The sequence below is a fragment of the Fringilla coelebs genome, assembly GCF_963513975.1.
Source record: "Fringilla coelebs genome assembly, chromosome: 3".
NCBI lineage: Eukaryota > Metazoa > Chordata > Aves > Passeriformes > Fringillidae > Fringilla > Fringilla coelebs.
The window spans coordinates 41,922,746-41,940,986 of record NC_140030.1 but is presented as its reverse complement, the minus strand read 5'-3'; the positions used below and the strand labels follow the sequence as shown (position 1 = coordinate 41,940,986).

Below are 18,241 nucleotides of genomic sequence, written 5' to 3'. Positions count from 1 at the left end.
AGTTACATTTTTATTTATTTCTCTTCCTAAATCTCACGAGCTACCACTTTTTCATGGAAGTAGCAGAATATGAAAAGTATCATCAGGAGAGGGAAGCTGTGGAAGTCCCCAGATATAACATCTATGTTTATTTCTGGCTGTACCTTCAGTAACAAAATAGGATTTACACTGGCACAAAAGTGCTTTAAGTGAATAGATGCATAATTAGAAACCAGGGGGGAACTACTAATTATTCATAATTCAGAAGGATATGGGGAATGTATTTATTAAAATGTGTATGTGTACATACATATATATAAAAACATGTGTGTGCATATGAGTATATATGCATAGATATGTGTTTTAACCAACAACATTCTAGGGGACAGTGGAGGGGAAGGATGACCTAGAGATTATTTATGTGTCAGAACAAGGAACATCAGAACTTCGCATCTTGAATTTCATGGGTTTTATGTAAAAAAGCATGGATTAGTCGTACTATTACCAGTTAGATCAATTAGCTTTTTAACTGAAAGTATAGTAGAACAGCTGACTGCAAAATGGGATTTGTTTCACCTGAGATACATAAGGTACTTTGCATTAAATAATTCTACATTAAAATTAAGCCAGTGAGTAGAGAAAATACTGAAAGCTCAGCCTTGGTTTATGGGTGCAATGGATAATCTCTAAGATAAATAGGTAGTAATCTTATTACTTTGTTATAATGTGACAGAAGAAGTCATCATTGCAGAGCATTTCTACAAGGTCTTGGTGATGAACTGCATGACTAAAACTCTGTCTTAAATGCTGGTGGTCTGTGCTGTTTAGAGCAGATGCTGTCACTATTGTGTTGCTAAAGCAGTTGTGTTTCTGAGCTGGAGCTTGTGTGCAGACTGAACTGTATGGACTCGTTAATGAATATTTCTTTAATGACTTAAACAAATTTGTCCTATTTTTAAATTGCTGTCAGAGCACCAACACACAAATATCTTTCTGATTAAATTCCTGGTTTAGAATATCTTGATTAAGTGTAATCTCATTTATTCTTAAATGCATTAGTTGTAACAATAAATTTGGTGGGAAAGAATTGGAAAGCTTACTGAAGTAAAATCAGGGGATTTATTCATTCACGTCACAGCTGCTTTGAGTATCATCTGGTTTGTGGAAAGCGTTGCTTCTCAGTGGCTTTTCATATTGATTCATACTTGTGTAAAAATGGCATCATCTTAGGCTTGAAATCCTCTTAGTTGAGAGTTACATTCAGATTGTATTCTATTCAAACTTCCTATGGTTTGTGTTGAATTCTAGGGATAAATCAGCTGTAGAAGGCTAAACATGTTGATCTCATTCCATTTCAGTAAAAATCACTTTCTGCCATCCAGTGGCTACCAGTCCTTTAAGCAAGACAGGGTTTCACTGGTTTCTCTGAAAAGGAGTTGGTCTGCAGAAGCTGATGTTTCTGTGCCAGAGGGGGAAAAAATGTTTTCCATTTAAAAAATATGTAGTATGTGCAAATGACAATTTAAAAAACCAAATCTTCTAGTACCTCTGTGAAACTGTGGACTTCCATGCATACTGTTGCATTTCCGTATGCTTCCTTACTATTTTATAAGGGCAAAACTATTGCTTTCGGATTATGCATTTGTACTTACTGCATGGAATTTAGAGGAAAGATGATATTTTTTAAGTTAATGGGGACTTAGTTTGAAGATGTCTCAGGATATTTTTTTCCTCTGGAGGTACTTTCTCTTGTAGCTTTTTTAATCCTTAGTATATTCCTGCAGAGCCAACTTTCAAAGATTATTCATCGACTGTTTTGTGATTCTGCATGTTGTATATTGATTTGTGAATGCTGGCTTGAAAATTAATTGGTGCGTTGAATGAAAAACTAGGTTCTGGTTCAGAATACCATTATTTTAAAAAAGTACTTCTAGTTCTTAACCAGGCTTTTTTTGTGGGATTTTTTTGGTTTTGGGGTTTTTTTTATGTGTGTGTTGTTTTGGTTTTGTTTTGGTTTTGGTTTTAGCTTTTTTTTTTTGGTTGATCTTTATTTTACTCTTAATATTCCTGTTTCAACAGGCATCTTTCTAGAAAACAAGCTGAAGTTAATTTTTCTAACTTCCTACACAGCTTCCTCTATTTTTTTCTGGAACATCTGGTATTTTATTGCTGCTTACTAAGTCAGTCTTAATCCATGGTGTTCATATTTTCCAATAGAAAAAGAGGCAGGAAATTATTTTTATTTTTCTAAATATGTGTTTATTTTTTGCTTACAATTGCATGTCCGAGGGCTATAGTATATGTAATATCTGCCAAAAGGAAAGGAAAAAGATGCTTTTTGCTGTACACTTAAAGTTTAAGAGAAGCTGGAACAGCATATTTTTACAGGCAGTAGTTTAAGAGAACTTAAGATCTATTTAAGGGTATTAACAATCACAATGCTGTAAGGTGATCTATATGTGTAAAGCCAACCAAATTCAACTGGGTGACTGTGAAAAATTGCTGTCATCCTTTTCTGAAGATACTTAGGCTGGACTTCATTTAGACAGCAATGTTTCTGCTTTTGTTTAAAAACTGCTTCTTTAAATAAAGTAATATTGTGTAATGTAGTGTTTTATTAGTTCAGTTCTGTAATCACTAGTTGTATTTGTGAGTTTGTGTCTGTAGATTCTTTGTTGTAAACGCTCTAAATGGTGGTCATCAATGTGATGCAGTGTTTATAATATCTTCTAAAAGCAACTCGATGGAATGGGAGGGGAAAGGAAAAACACAACCAATTACAAAGACTTTTCAAGAAATCTCAAAATGAAGTAACAGGCAAGTTAGAAACCTAAAATGACTAAGGAGGCCATACAAATAGCTGATTGAACCCTGATAGCACTGAGATATTCAACTGGTCTCCCAGAAACCTTTAATACTTAATGAGTCTCATACATGAAGATGAAATTAATTTTGAAGATGACACACAAAGTACGCCCTTATGTATACAAAACTTGGTGCAAAAGAAATAAGCTTTCTTCCTGTAGTGTTGCAAGCAGAATAAACTGTGCAAAAACAGTGACAGTGAAAATTGTTATAATCCTGAAATTCACCCTCTAAAAATCTGTAGAAACTTGATGAAAAGTACACAAATTAGTTGCATTAGATTCTTTCTTTTTCTTCACCAAAGACAATGCTTTAAAATAGATGTTTGGATATATTTGAGATTTTTCAATCCTACAAATACAAATGAACTTCATGTTGAATAGTACTTACTTTTTCAGCGGGACGTAGGAAGTTTTCAATCCGAAAGCTCTAAGACAAAGGCACTGTTAAATTGAAAAGGACCATTTTCAAAAAGAAAGAAAGTGTGTTGATTGCATAGCATTTTCATTGATTTCTTTATCAGTGAATGTTGTTTTTTCATGTTCAAAGCCAAATAATACTACAGTTGGTTAGTCATTAAGTACATCATTCCTATAGATTTAAGAGTAGAGCATTTTCATTTTTTTTGTGAAAATGGTCTATTAATGTGAATTTGTAATTTGTATCATAGTCCCTCACATGAGGCTACTACAAGGAAGCTGCAGCATAATGATAGACTTAATTTTGTTTGTTGCAAAATTAAGTGAAGTATTTGATGTAATTGTTGTTGAAGCCCTCATTCCTAAGCTTGCATTACTTGGGGAGGTCCTGCTCAAATAATTGATTAGTATTGGAATGAATTGGGAAGAATATTTGGTATTGGAGAGGCTTTTACCATAGAAAAGCACTGTATATTAATTCAAGCACCCAGAATAATGGAGAAGAACTTCAGAAGATTCTTTGAGGCCTGTTCTTTACTGTACTTTTGTCATTTCCTACAAGTAAAGTAAAAATTACGATCTTTAAATGTATCAGTAAGATACTTTTCATTCTTTGTAGTAGAAGCAGTGCAGGTAATTAAATCTATAGAAAGAAAATAATTATGTATTCTGCAGTCTATTTTAAACCTCTGTGAAAAGTAACTAAGAAAAAGTAAGTTTATTAGAAAGTTGATTTTATATTTTAAGGGCTGTTCCTCAGTTGTGAAGGTTTTATAATCTTCAAATGTAGGAATTGCCACTGTCTCTGTACAGTGGTTCTTTCCTGGTAAAAATATAATTTTTCAGAGAGACCAATGGGAGCAAAGTGTTACTGTAACTGATGACTTGTACTTTATAAGATTTAAACATGCATTAAATTCTTATAAGCATAATTTCCTGTATCAATTTCAAAATTTATTTTTTCAAAACATTATCTAAGTTTGTTTTGGACTACACATACAAGTTTTATGTTCTTTTGGTACTGCAGCTTGTTGTGAATATTGTTGGAGAAAGGTCTGAACAAGGGAAATTGCAAGAAGGAGATGCAAGAGAAAGCTTTTACTGAAACTGTCTGTTTTTGCAAAATTGAATTTTATTGAGTTCAGTTGTTTTGCTGCCTCCTCTTCCAGTAGAGTAGTCATAGTTTTTCATCTTAGATTTTGAGATGTCTACTGTTCTTTTCCTGTTAATGCTGTTTTACTGATGTTTAGTTACTAATAGTTCCATATTTTATTGCATATTAGTTTTGGTCCCACTAAAAAAAATTAGTGAAAAAATTCAGTGGTGAAATAGTATGAGGCTAAAGATTTTGATTAATTTTAGCAGATGTTATCCTGCTATAAGTTGTTGTCCTTATTGATTCCTTATTTGAGGGTTGGGTTGGAAGCGGTACCCTCAGAATAAAAAAAACGTAGAATAATAAATATATATCATAAATATATTGCAACAGGTATCTGAAGGTTTGTTTCCATGTGCTCTTTTTCTTATGATTAATATATGCATAGATACACACACACATGTACACACATCTATGAAAAATCCAAGATATGCGTGTTTTTTGTTTCAACAGATTGGACAACTTGCTTTTAAAGGCATGAAAAGGCTGAACCGAATCCAGTCTATAGTTTTTGAGACTGCCTACAACACAAATGAGAACATGCTGATCTGTGCCCCCACTGGAGCTGGGAAGACTAACATTGCCATGCTGACAATCCTTCATGAAATTCGCCAGCATGTCCAGCATGGTGTTATCAAAAAGGATGAGTTTAAGGTAGGAGTTTAATGAACCAAATAACAGGTAAAATCTATTATATGTTGTGCATTGTATATGAAATCAGCAAGTTCTCAAGGATATTAGACTTTTCCAAGTTAAAGATAAGGCTAGTTTTCATTTACTTCATTATTATTAAAGCTATTCTTGTTTGTGTTCTTAAAATCTTATTATGTGAATAAAAAGCTATGAAAATGCATTTAGCTTTCATGCAGAACCAATTTTCAAAGCGATGAGGCTGTATAAACAAAATCCATTGTCCTTTAAACAGCTGCACACTTATCCAACAAAGATAACTACTTTTCATATATCACTATTAAGATTTTTCACTGTAAGTGCCTGACATCATATTTCACAATAAATTGGGATTTGTAATGGTTGCCATGAAACAAACGACATGGTGGGGTTTGCTCATTTATCAAGTGAGTGTTGTTTTGGTGCAGATTGTGTATGTTGCTCCTATGAAGGCTTTGGCAGCCGAAATGACAAATTACTTCAGCAAGCGTCTGGAACCACTTGGCATTACTGTGAAAGAGTTGACTGGTGATATGCAACTGTCAAAAGGCGAAATTCTGCGAACACAGGTATGCTCAATCCTTCCAAATACTGTTCTCTGTGTGTGTGCTTGTACCTTTTCATAGGTACACTGCTCTTCAAGCTCCTTGTAACAGTATTGGTGAAGCAGCACTGTAATTACATTTGTAATTATAGTGATTATGTACCCTGATATAAGTTCAGAATTCTTCTGTAAAAACCATCTTTGAGAAGTTTAAAGTTTGGTCTGCAAATGATAAGTTCCAAATAAATCCAAAATGCTGTAATAACATTGTTGCTAATATATTAAAATAACACTTACCTTCTTTTTTAAAGAAACAAACAAAAATCTACCAACCAAAAAAACCAGCAACAAGCAAAAACTGTAGGTTCCTGTTAATGGCTGATCTTACTGTTCCTCATTTGTCCTTAAAAAGTAAAGATATCACTAGACTAAACATTTGAACATTCATAGAAATGAATAAAATTTGTGGGGTTTTTGGCCTCTTAAATAGGATTGCATAAATTGAGATTATTTTGTTTCAGCAGACACTTTTTGCCATATTTATTTCAGGCAAATGCTGTTTGTGTCAGTGAAATACCATTTTTCAAAAATCTTAAGATACTTGTATACTTGTTCTTGCATACAGTTCCATGTGATTACCCTTTCCCCTTTTGCCTGGTCCAAGAAACAGAAAAAAGAACTGGTTATATTATCAATATGAATGTTTATAAATGTAGTGATTGTTGATCCAGATGAGTGATATTTTAGCAGGCTTAGCTTTGAGGTATTTAACAATTCTATGGTGAGTGGAGAAAAAAACCCTTCACATGACAAGAATATATGTCAGTAGGTAATTAATGATTAGGAGGACCACTGCAGTGGTTATCCAGTATGAAGCTGTGAATAGCAATTAGAAGATGTATATGCATATATATTGGTACATACAGTCACAATAATGGGGTGACCAATAAATAGCAAACCAATATCAGTGGGTGACAGTAAAATCACTGGTAGTTTATCAGAGTGACTGTGCAACACCATCTACCTAAAATCTGAGTTTACAAAATTAAAAAAGTTTGGTAGGAGCTTTTAGTAATTTAAATTATTTAGATACACCAAATTACCATTTAAAATTGCTTCCTGTTTTCACAGTACTTTTCAGCTAGGGCACATAATCAAGTAGATCATGGTTTTAATAGAGAGAGAGATAATGTGTAATCACTGCTGAAACTGAAAGTGACAGTAGAAAAGCCTGCTCTGAATGTAAGGACAAAGCTGGATGAACAGAATGAATGTAGAATGGAAAAGTGCTATTTATGCTTGCTCTTCTAGACAGCAATATAATTCCTACAATCTCACCTCATTATTTGTACTCTGACTTATATCCAGCAAAAAAAGTAAGGGAACAAAAGAAAGAAAAAATATTTCAGGCTTTATTAAAAACTTTGTATGGAAATAGTTTACAAAGCTGAAAATTTTTACTCTAGTAATGGGAATTTACAGAGTATTAACTTAGAGAAACTTAGTCACTTCAGTGTAGGAAGACCACCTGGTTCATCAGGCTCTTCTTTTTCATCCAGCATGCCACTACTAGCATAATTCTTAATTTTGTTGTGGGGAAGAGGCTAAAGCAGATTGATGTATATAAATCAAGAAGAAATGGAAAAGGGAGGATGTGGGTAAAATATTTTTTCCCCCTGCCATGGACTCATTTTATTGCTTTGAAATTAGCTTTTTTTTTTGCCTGAAACTTACCTTCAAGGGATTTCTATAGTTTCCTATGTATGTCATAGTATAGAAACACTAATCTGGAATGTATTTGTAGTTTCAAAACCTTTGGGGAGAGTGGAGGTGAAAGAGAAATGGTCTCCAGTCAAGGAAAAATTTGGAAGCCATTGTATTTGTGACCCAAAACTCAGTTCCTACATTTCCAAAGAAACTGTAAAGTCTTGATTCATTTCAGTTTTGCTTGTGCTCATTTTTTTGCCTTTGGTCTTCAAAACACTGGGAAGCTTAAAAGGAAAAAAAATATAAAGGCTAAAATTCTGGGACAGTGAAATAACAGTATTTTGTTTTTTCTTGTTTGTCGTATCTAGTCAGTCTTATGATTAGAAATGTAGAAGGTGAGGATGAGAGATGATGCCAATCCAAGAGTTACCAGTGTAATTACTACTTTTATTGAAGATTCTGGTGCCCAGCAGTGTGCAATGTTTTACTGCGGCATAATGAAGGGCACAGCAAATATGTAGCATGTTAGAGACTGAGGAAAGAGCATTTGCTTGTGCTGGATCTTGCTTACTGTTCTATCAAAACTCATGAGCTTTCTTTGCTCAACTAGGCACTTTAAACCACTTCATCCAAGCAGGTTTCTTTCACCATTTTTTACCCTGTATTAAATTGATTCTTGCTACAAAACTTCATTTTACTTGTCAGCCTCTCTAATGCACACATTTCTCAGAAAGGAATACTCTGATAGGTGTTGCTGCTTTCTTTATAGTTTCAGATTTGCTTTGCCAGTCATTGCTCTGTTTTCTAGCCTTTAGTAGTGTAAGTAATGAAGTACCTTTGTTTAACAGAATAGCAGTTTTTCCTGTAAGAATTAATGCTACAGCAGGTGGATGCATGCACACAATTTGTATGTACAGGGACAGTATGTATCATATCTATACTGTGTATATATATGAGGCAGTAAAAGGCAGAGAGTAGGATCATCAGCTGAAGTAGATGCTGGTATTTCAGGCTGATAACATTTTCACAAGATCTCAGCTGGTACTTCTAGGCAGCTGAAGGCCTGATAAATATCTCCTGTGACAGTTGTCTTCTGCCTCTTTTCTGAGCAGTTGCATTTTCACCATCTTTATTTTTGTCCTCAGGTGAATCAAATCAGTCACGATGAAAGATGTAAAAATAAGGTGATTGTCAGGTATTAGTTAGAAGTAGTGCTTAAGTGACAATCTTGATCATTTTCTGCTTCCTTTCCATCCTGCTTGCTTCATTCTTCATACTTTGCCTGTGTATATTTAAAGATATGTGTTTTGTAAGTTATTACATGTAGCTCTAGTGCTTATCCTGATGAGGAAAAATTGCTTTATCTGACAAATTGGTAACCCTCTCCCTTCTCAGGAATGCACCCTTAATGTACAGTGGGAACTACCTCTATTATTTTTTCTACAAATATTTTAAAGGATATAAATACTAGCAAAAAGAAAAGGTAACAAGGAATTTAAGTTTTCATTCCCTTTATGGTGGAATAAAATCTTTTAAATATTTTTGAAAAATTCCAATTAGAAAGGTCTATAGCACATTTTTCCAGCAATAACTCTCTCTATGCTTTCCATGCTGTCATTTATACCCATCCAGAAGGTAGCCATGTTTCTTGCTGCTCCATACTTCTGTGGTATTATCCATTATATGATTTTACTTCCAATGCCATTATTGAATATTCGCTAACATTACTATGGTTCCAGCACACTTCATAAGCTTTTAAAATAAGTTATTTCTGATTTTATCCATAATGAAATTGACTTAAAAAGAAAAATGAAAATAGTTTTTATTGTCTCTTCAGTCAATTTTCCAACCTGCTCCTTCAATGCATATCTTATGCATTGAAAGCCACAGAAGTTTAACATGTGAGATGTGTGTTAAAATTCTGAGACAATTTCTCTTCATAGAAACATAGAATGGTTTGACCTTGCATTTGCAACAAATACAATGTAGTTATAGTTACCTTTTGAAAGTTTGGAGAATACAGATGGAATTGGAGCAGTATAGATTTATAAGGTAATCACCAAGTCTGAAAGCAGCGCCTCGCCTTGGGCACAGTGTATTGTAAGCTGATGAATGAGTGGCATCATCTTGTGCAAAACAGTGGTAGCCTCTACAGACTGCAGAAATGCCTTCTGGCCTTAACACAAAGTTAGTGGGCATCAAAAAATGTAGAAGATAATTTCTTTTTAATGTTTTATGCCTAGCGTAGCATAAAACAAAGTTAAGATCCTTAGCATAACACAGTAAAAGCTTATCAAAGTTTCTTCCACCTTTATAAACTTAAAAATAGTTTTTGAAAACTACCCTGTTAAATATATTTTATTTTCTTTTTAAGGAAAGTTATTTTGATGTTTTATTGCATCTTCAGCTAGTGTGAATTTTTCTCACCTTTAAACTGTTACCTCAGCAGGTTTGTATTAGATACATTTTAGTATAATCATTGTCAACAGCCTGCATTCGCATTCAAATAAGTACATATAAGTGAGACTCACATTTTGAAGTTGAAATAAGTTTTCTGTAATGTTTTTACTTTATTTTGTGGCTCAGACCTGCAGTTACAAGCAAAATTACTTTTATTGGTCTTAGATCTCTTCTTTTGCTTTGAGGAGTGCCTGACTGTCATGAACCTTACTTGTTACATATATGTATTATTGTTAAGGCCAGATCACAAGTGCTTTCTGTGTTGTTAAAATTGTGCAGTAGTTGGAAACAAATCTGGTCAAATTTTGAAAGCAGGCTGATTTCTCCAGCCTAGAAACTTCTGCGTATCTCCCTTCATTCTCATATTGTTTCAGTTAAAGGGATTCAGACAGCAGGAAAAAGAAATTTAATGTCTTTTAACTAAATGTTATGAGAAAATTAATCAAACTGTAGTTGTGTGAATAGTCCTGATTCTGCCACTTCTGAACTACTTAATATTTTTTTAACTCTATAGGAATATAGATTTTTTTTAAAAGAAAAGCATTTTTATTTTTGTTATGGTTCTTCTTGATCAAAAAATTAATTATACAGAAAGCAAGGTCATTCATTTAAAACATGTTATTGCATTTTCTGTAACATTTACATAGGACTCAGGTACTTAGAGGTTCACAGAAAGAGTTGTATACATTTACTGAACTTAAAGTCTCTGCCTGTCAACATGGGCCTGAAAGATGTCACAGAAACAGACATATCCAAGACTGCTAGGCTTCTGCTGGACTCCACATATCTCTGTCTTTTTTCTGTCACAGGTTTGATAAATTTAATTAATTTATTAATTATTAATCATTAATTTCATGTCTGATTTAAAAAAGGGGTATCAGAAACAAATCAGAAGCTCTATCTCACCTTAGTCTGCTTTCAACCTAATGTGCTTCTAAAACATTCTTCCTTAATGAAGGCACAAAATCGGAAAACCATAGGAGCATTCACCCATTTAAAAAAAAAAAAAACAACTAAAAAGTACCCCAAACACATAAGAGCAAACAAACCAAAAATACTCCTTCATTCCTTATGAACTCTAAATAATTCCATAATGTTCGAGAAATTGAATTCAAAGTTTACATTTTTTGCTGTCATGTCTGGGTACTGAAGAAAGTCCTTCTAAACCTGACTTGCACTGCCGTTTAGAAAATGGGCAGCTGGCTGTCATATTTGGTCTCTTCCCATCAACCTCTATAAACTAAAATCACGTTGCTTTCAGAGTTGATTCTTAACATTGGTCACAGTTTATATGAACGCTATCTTCACATTTTGCTAAGAAACCATCTAAACCATAGGTTTAGAAAAGATACCACTTTAATTTGCCAAGTTCAAAAATGAGCAGTTCAAAAATGTGAATGATTTCCGGGCACCCAGGTCAGAGCAGAAGGAGGGGAGGAGGTGCCCCAGGCACTGGAGCAGAGGTTCCCTCACAGCCCTTTGAAGGCTGTGGTGGAGCTGATGTCCACTCTGCACCTCTTAGAGGATCCCACACTGCAACAGGTGGATGGTGCAGTAAAGGAAAAGGTGGCTCATGGAGAGCTCGTGCAGGAACAGGCGCCTGGCAGGAATTGTGCCTGTGGAAAGGACCCATGTTGGAGCTGTTTGTGAAGGTGTATCCTCTAGTAGGGGTACACAGCAGAGTGGGGAAAAAATGCGAGGAAGGAATGTGTGAGATGAACTTATGGACTGACTATAACCTCCATCCCTGAGTTGTAGAGAACTTTAGAAGAAGGCAGTGAAGTTGAGCCTGGGGAGGAGGGATCCAGCAGGAAGAGATTTTTTAGGTTTTGTCTTTGTTTCTTCACTATTGTACTCTGTTTTTAGTTTGTAATAATTTTTTCCAAGTCTGTTTTGCCCATGACAGTAATTGGTACGTGACCTCCCAGTCTTTTATCTTGACCTGTACACTTTTCCATTTTACTTTCTCTCCCTGTCCAGGAAAGGAGGGGAAGTAAGAGTGGTTGGGTGGGCATCTGCCAGCTGCAGTGGCTGACTTACCACTCTTAATTCTAGCTCAGTTAGTTTTAGTTTGGGATTTTTTAAAAATAAATTTACTGCTTGCATTGGTGATTTAATTTTGGTATTTAAAATCCAAGTGAATTTTGTTTATTGCAAATATGATTAGCTGGTTATTTTTCTATTTAACTTTACCCAGATGTTTATACTTGAAATAAGGGTAATTTAGAACAAAAGGGCAATTCTTATTGAAGAGCACAAGTAATACAACAGTATTGGTGGTGTCTTTGTAAACAGTAGTGTTGTAAATGAAAAGAGAATTTGTGTAAGCTGCATTTGCATTAGCAAATACATTTGTCTGATTACTGAAAAGAATGCTGTTCTTGACGAGAGGAAATAGCCTGAAGGACCAAGTGTATTTTGACATCTCAAAGATTAGCTGATTAATTCTACTTTTGATGGCAAGGCAGAAGTGAGAAGTGAAGCAGAGACCACAAAAGCATCAGAGCTGAATAGGGCAAGTAGTTTTGAGAACAACAAATGGCATTAGGACCTCTGAGTAATATGGATGGTCACTCTGATAGATTCTGTCAGCCAATAGACTCTGATATTAAGTCATGAAGGCTTTATTCCCTATTGGAATCTGATACTAATAAAATGGAATAATGCTTTTTTCTCAAGTTCTTAACTGCAATATAAAACTAATCAAGTCCAAAACTATTTGAAGCAAAAGAGGGCTATAAAGTTGAGGTGCCTGCTGTTTCATCTACAGCTTTATTTTTCTCATATTACTGTTTCTCATTTCCTGCACTTTAATAGGGTATAGAGATGCTTCTAAGTAAAAGCAAATAGTGAAGTTGATTCCTGCTACTTTTCCTGTGTACATTTTATTAAATTTGAGAGCATTATATTCTATTCACTCTATTCTGCAATGTATGCGCTTTTCACTTTACAGATATACAAAGCCCACTATTAAAGGCTGAATATGCATATACTGTTACTTTTCTTATTCATATAGTAAGTGCATGAGATGAGTGGCTCTTTACAGTAATAAAGATGATGTAATCTTGACACGCATATCACACTCATTCAAAAATATTTCAGTTTATGAGCAAGATTTATGAATGTTTTTAATTCAGAATATCGACAGCTCTTCTCCCATAATAGTAATTCACAGGATATTTATTGTACTGCATTTTAACAGAAATCAACTGTGGAACACGTTTTTTTAAAAGGTTGATTTGTCAATTGCTATCCCATTTGTATTACTACAGCATTTTGTGAAAATTATATTGAGAACTTCACTCAAAAATGGTGTAGAATCTAAAATGTACAATCTAAAGTGTCTTTGAAGCAAGATAGTGCTATTTTATATTCTTGTCTCTTGGTGCTTCGTCCCTATCTAATCTCCTTTTTGCTTATTCTGTATATTTTGTCCATCCCTGTAAGCACTTATTCTGATGTTAGTCTTCTCCAAGTGGCCTTCATCTCCTATTGCATGCCATTGGTTTTTTTACTTGGAGCTGTTGCAAACATCTGTGTTACTGTTGACTTTAGATGCCAGTCTGTTTCCTTCCAGGAACAAAATGACGCTTTGGATATGTTAGATGCAATAAAATCTTTGGTATGAGGAGTTAAACTTTCATGAAGTGGCCTTCAGAAGTGATCCAGAGATTATAAAGCTCACAGATACTGAAAAACCCTCTGCTTTTCAAGTTGTTCATTTCAAAACCAGAGTTTAACCTGGTTAATAATGTGTCTTCCAGTACACCTAGAATGTAAAGTAGTGCTGGATTCTATGCACACCCCTGGTTTCAATTGCAAAATACCCTCTTTTGATCAAAATTTGGACTGTGACAGGAAGATATCAAAATCTTATTTAAAAGAAAGAAAGAAAGAAAGAAGAAGGGACTTGCCTCTATTTTGAGAGAACTTACTGAATATTCCTTAGTACAACCTTGCTGAAAGAAAACTTTCTTCTGAATTTTCGAAGTTATGCACAATCTAAAAAAAGTCTTTCTTTCTCTAAATCAGGTTAAGCTTTACCTTTCAAATGAAAAAAAAATACACTGAAATATTTAGAACAAAGTCCTTGCTAAAGTGGAGGTCTGAGTCAAGAAGGATCAAAATCTTTTTTATATAGTAGGATTTCTGTGTCCCAAAGTCATCTCCACTTCAACCTGTTGTTTCCATATGTACTTCCATTGTTTGAGAAGTTCTCATAGTGTGCAAAATAAAATTTTGCTACCTAATGCATTGATCATGCTATCTTCAGGGAAAAGTGTGTTTAAAAAATTTCCTATCCAGGATCTCTTTGAGGCAAGGGGGCTTGATGACATGCCACAGACAGTTACATTTTTTTTTTTCTGTCTCACTTTTAATTTTTTTTCCTGTAAATGTTAATTGTAATTCTGAATTAGTGATTAGTTCTGAAAGCAAGATAATTAAAATATTATCAGAAGGGATGTGTCTTTGTACATCTGCAAGATTTTAAATACTGTGGGGTGTTTTAAAGTTTTGATCGTGGCAGTCTCTTCACCAATAAGCAGTGTACACTCCCAGTTGACAGCAGTAAAACTCAGGTTTGTGACCAGTAACACTCAAGTCCTCAGCTAGGCTAAATTCATTCTTTTCAGCTTTTGGAGGGAGAAAATGGAATCCTGAATGTGTTTCAATGGATAAGCAAAAGGAAGAAAAGTTAAAGTTACTCTCTTCAGAGATCCAAAATAGGAAGTAACAAAAGGGAAATGACGACATAACCTGGATTAGATGAATCTGCACTTACTACAGTCTGCAGCTGAGGAAAATCCTTATATTCGAAGCCCACTTCCTTCCAGGTTGGGCTCATTTATGTGATGCTGATATGCCCATCTTCCTCGCCTCAGAAATGAGTTTCCAGTTTTTTAGCACTGTAGTGTTATTTCCTGACCTTTAAAGACAAGGAAGGACATCTTTTGTGGGTCCCATTCTTACGAAGTCTGTGGCTTTCCCAGTTTTCTTAATTCCTTACACTAACTTGGGCAAATAGTAAAGCAGATGAAAAATATTGATGGTAAACAGCAGAGAGGTAACTTTGGGCCTCTGATGTTAATTCTTCAACTGAACTCTTTAACCCTCAGAAATAAAGGCAGTAAACTCTGTGACATCACATGTAAGATTCTTGATTGTCTCTGCTGATGAAACCTATTAGAAAATAAATGAAGTTTGACTTGTATAAGAGATTGCTGCATATTTTTCCAGTGGGTTCAGTTAATAAGCTTGTTGCTTGGTTAAAATGTTGTCTGCATTGTTTCTGTTGTTTTGTGCTGGAACAACTACATTGCTTTCTCAGGCTGATGTTACCATTCTATGCTTTCAGCACTGTACTTTTTTTTTTTTTTTTTTGGCATCAGTCTTCCAGTATCCTAGTGAAATTGTTGGAAGCCCTTCTGATTTATGACTCTTCCATTAATATATATGCCTATGACAGCTAAGATTTTGCCAGTGGGGCAAAGTACTTATACATCATCAAACAGTAGCAGTTTGAATAAAAAATAGTAGTCCTTTTTAAGGAACTGAAGGTGCTGTCTGTGATCTAAATTAGTTTCTGCATTTATGACAGATTTCAGTAAAATCAGTCTTCCATGCTTCAGAAATTAGAATCACTACTCTTCAGACATGCATTTACATTTTATTAGAAATCATTTACTTTTGAAATAGACAGATACAGTTGTTTATTTTGCTAACATGCCTACTTGTTTATTGTAATTGCATAATCTGTAGAGTTTTAGTGCAGGCTTTGACTAACCTACTTTGTGATTAATAATCAAATGTCACATACTATGATAAAGTGTGTAATTGACTGGCATTCTTTGCTATGACTCACTTGGCTAAAATCTCTGTTTTGATTGGGCGGAAAGGTGGGAGTTAATTTTTGGTTTAGCAGTGAAAACCTAGTTGAAATGAGGCTAGATAAAATTACAGACATTTTGAACAACAGGAAAAAGTTTGGTTTATGTATTCTGTAGCTAAAGGATACAAGGTGGAGTTGTTTTGTAATTGCATTCTTGGTAGTGTGCTCCCTTTTATTGGAAATAATTGTTTTCATGCCTGACTTGGCTACTAGAAGTTTTTTTAAACTGCTTTAAAACCAGAAGTTTTGGGTGTTTTTCTTTTTTTTTCCCTATAAGTAATAAGCTATTTCACACTTTACTTCAGCACATAAATGTTCAAATACAAATACTCTATTTGGATGAAGAGCCCTTGCTACAAGTATATACTCTTGGTTTTTTTCCTTTTCCTCTCCAGTGGGCACATTTTTTCATTACTTTAGGCTTTATCAGAGCATATTCAGTTTTAATATATCTGTACTTTATGCACTTACATAAATCACTGTCTCTGAAGAGATTTGATATTAAAATTTGTGCTGTTTTGGCTGGGATAGAGTTAATTTTCTTTGTAACAGATAGTATGGACTGTGTTTTTTGCTAGATACAATGTAAATGACACAGGGGTTTTTTTTGTTATTGCTGAGCAGCACTTTCAGAGAGTCAAAGCCTTTCCTTCCTTTTTCCCACCCCCCAACAAAGTTGCTGGGGGTGCACAGGGAATTGGAGGGGGACACAGCTGGGACAACTGATCCCAACAGGGATATCCCATGCCACAAGCCTTCCTCCACAGAGCTGGAGGAATTGGAGGGGGGGACATTCAAAGGGACCATTTGTATCCCCAGGTCACTGTTACACATGATGGGTCCCCTGATCACCTGCTGCCAATGGGAAGTGGTGAATAATTCCTTGTTCTGCTTTGAATTCCTTGTGTGCACAGCTTCTGCTTTACCTATTAAACCCTGTATCTCAAGCCTCACTTTTACCCCATCCCAGCACAGGGGACTGCACAAGTGGCTCTGTGGGGCTCAGTTGCTGGCTGAGATTAAATCAATGGAACTGAAAAGGACTATCATAAAAATATAAAAGACAAACAAAAACAAAAAAGATTTATGGTTTGGAAACGCCATTGTTCCAGACTGCAGGAATGCTGTTGCTCTTTGGTTGTATGGCTAAGACCAACAGTGTCACCTACAGGTGAATCAAGTAGATTTCTTAATTTTTCTAGTGGAGCTATCAGACACACAAGATAAGTTAGTTATTGAAAATGGGAAGATCTGATGTACTAGCTTTACAGTTAATATCTTAAATCAATTTTGCTGCTTATTGTTGTTATGAAATTAAGTGCAAATACATAATTAAAAATATTTTTGTAAGCAGTACTAGCTAAAAAATTTGAAATCATTTATTAATATGTATAGAAATGATTATTGGTAATATTCTGCCTATTTGCTATTTAAAGTCAAATTACACTGAAAATACATGTTATTTATGACATTAAAGTACTTTTAGTGTCTGTTTTTATAGAGGTCAAAATTCATTGTTTGTCAATGATTCATCTCAATTCCTTGTGGCAGAATGTTGCCGAAGTGAATATGAAGTAAAATATTAAAGATATTGCATTGAAAATATCAAATTAGTAAACATTCTTTAAATTTGTGTCAGTAAAAGATTGCTCTTAGATTATTACACGTTTCTCCAATATAACAGATATTAACAATGCTGAAGTTTTTCTGAAAATAGGAACATACAAAATTAATGTACGTTAAGAGAAAGGACTCTTGTTCTTCAGCCTTTTCTTAAGGGTTCAGCATCTTCCTTTCTCTGTTGCCAGGTTTGTAATTAAATTATTACTTTTTAAAAGGCCCTTCTTCACTTTTGCATGTCTGGGACTAGTTGAATCAAATTCTGTCCTGACATGATGTATTTTTTGGTGTATTGCTGCAGTGATGTGGCCATCCAGTGACAGCTGAATCACATGAGTTGCAAAGTATTTGTAATGTTTTAAGCTTGATTAAGCATATTTTAAGATAGTGGCATAATCAGAGAGGCTGCTGTGTAATAAAGATGTGTGACTGTGGGAAGAAGAAAGCCTGGTTGGAGCTGGTAAGTTGCTCCCACTTCTGCAACAGAATGATGAAGCTCCTAAGGGGAGGTTGCCTTTGAGCTTTCTATTCTTTATATTCCTTTAAAATTATTTATTTCCTTTTATATATATATATATATTTATATATTTATTTATTTCCTTTTATCTATCTATCTATCTATCTATCTATCTATCTATCTATCTGTCTGTCTATCTATCTATCTATCTATCTATCTATCTATTCATACATATATACATGTATGTATGTATGTATGTATATCACAGTCTTATGGTCTCTGAGCTTAAAGAATTTGAATGGTTTTGTGTAGATTCTCATGTCAGCTGTTGCTTTTAGAGACCCCAGTGTTAGGAGGTTACCTTGCATAAGATTCAGTAATAGAATTGAGACTGTTTCTTGTGCCGTCATAGGCACCAGTTTTGATGTGTGCTGATTTTACTGTGGCTTTTTGTCATTTAAGAAAAACTCAAGAC

At 34.5% G+C, this 18,241-nt stretch overlaps 1 protein-coding gene across 1 annotated transcript in view; it reads left to right on the top strand.

Moving 5' to 3' along the window:
* ASCC3 (activating signal cointegrator 1 complex subunit 3) overlaps nucleotides 1-18,241 on the top strand; it is a 251,253-nt gene that overhangs the window by 61,518 nt on the left and 171,494 nt on the right. The window contains exons 9-10 of the mRNA XM_084201554.1: nucleotides 4,873-5,073; nucleotides 5,517-5,657. Of these exons, the coding sequence (XP_084057680.1) occupies nucleotides 4,873-5,073; nucleotides 5,517-5,657 (342 nt within the window). The remainder of the gene's footprint in view (nucleotides 1-4,872; nucleotides 5,074-5,516; nucleotides 5,658-18,241) is intronic.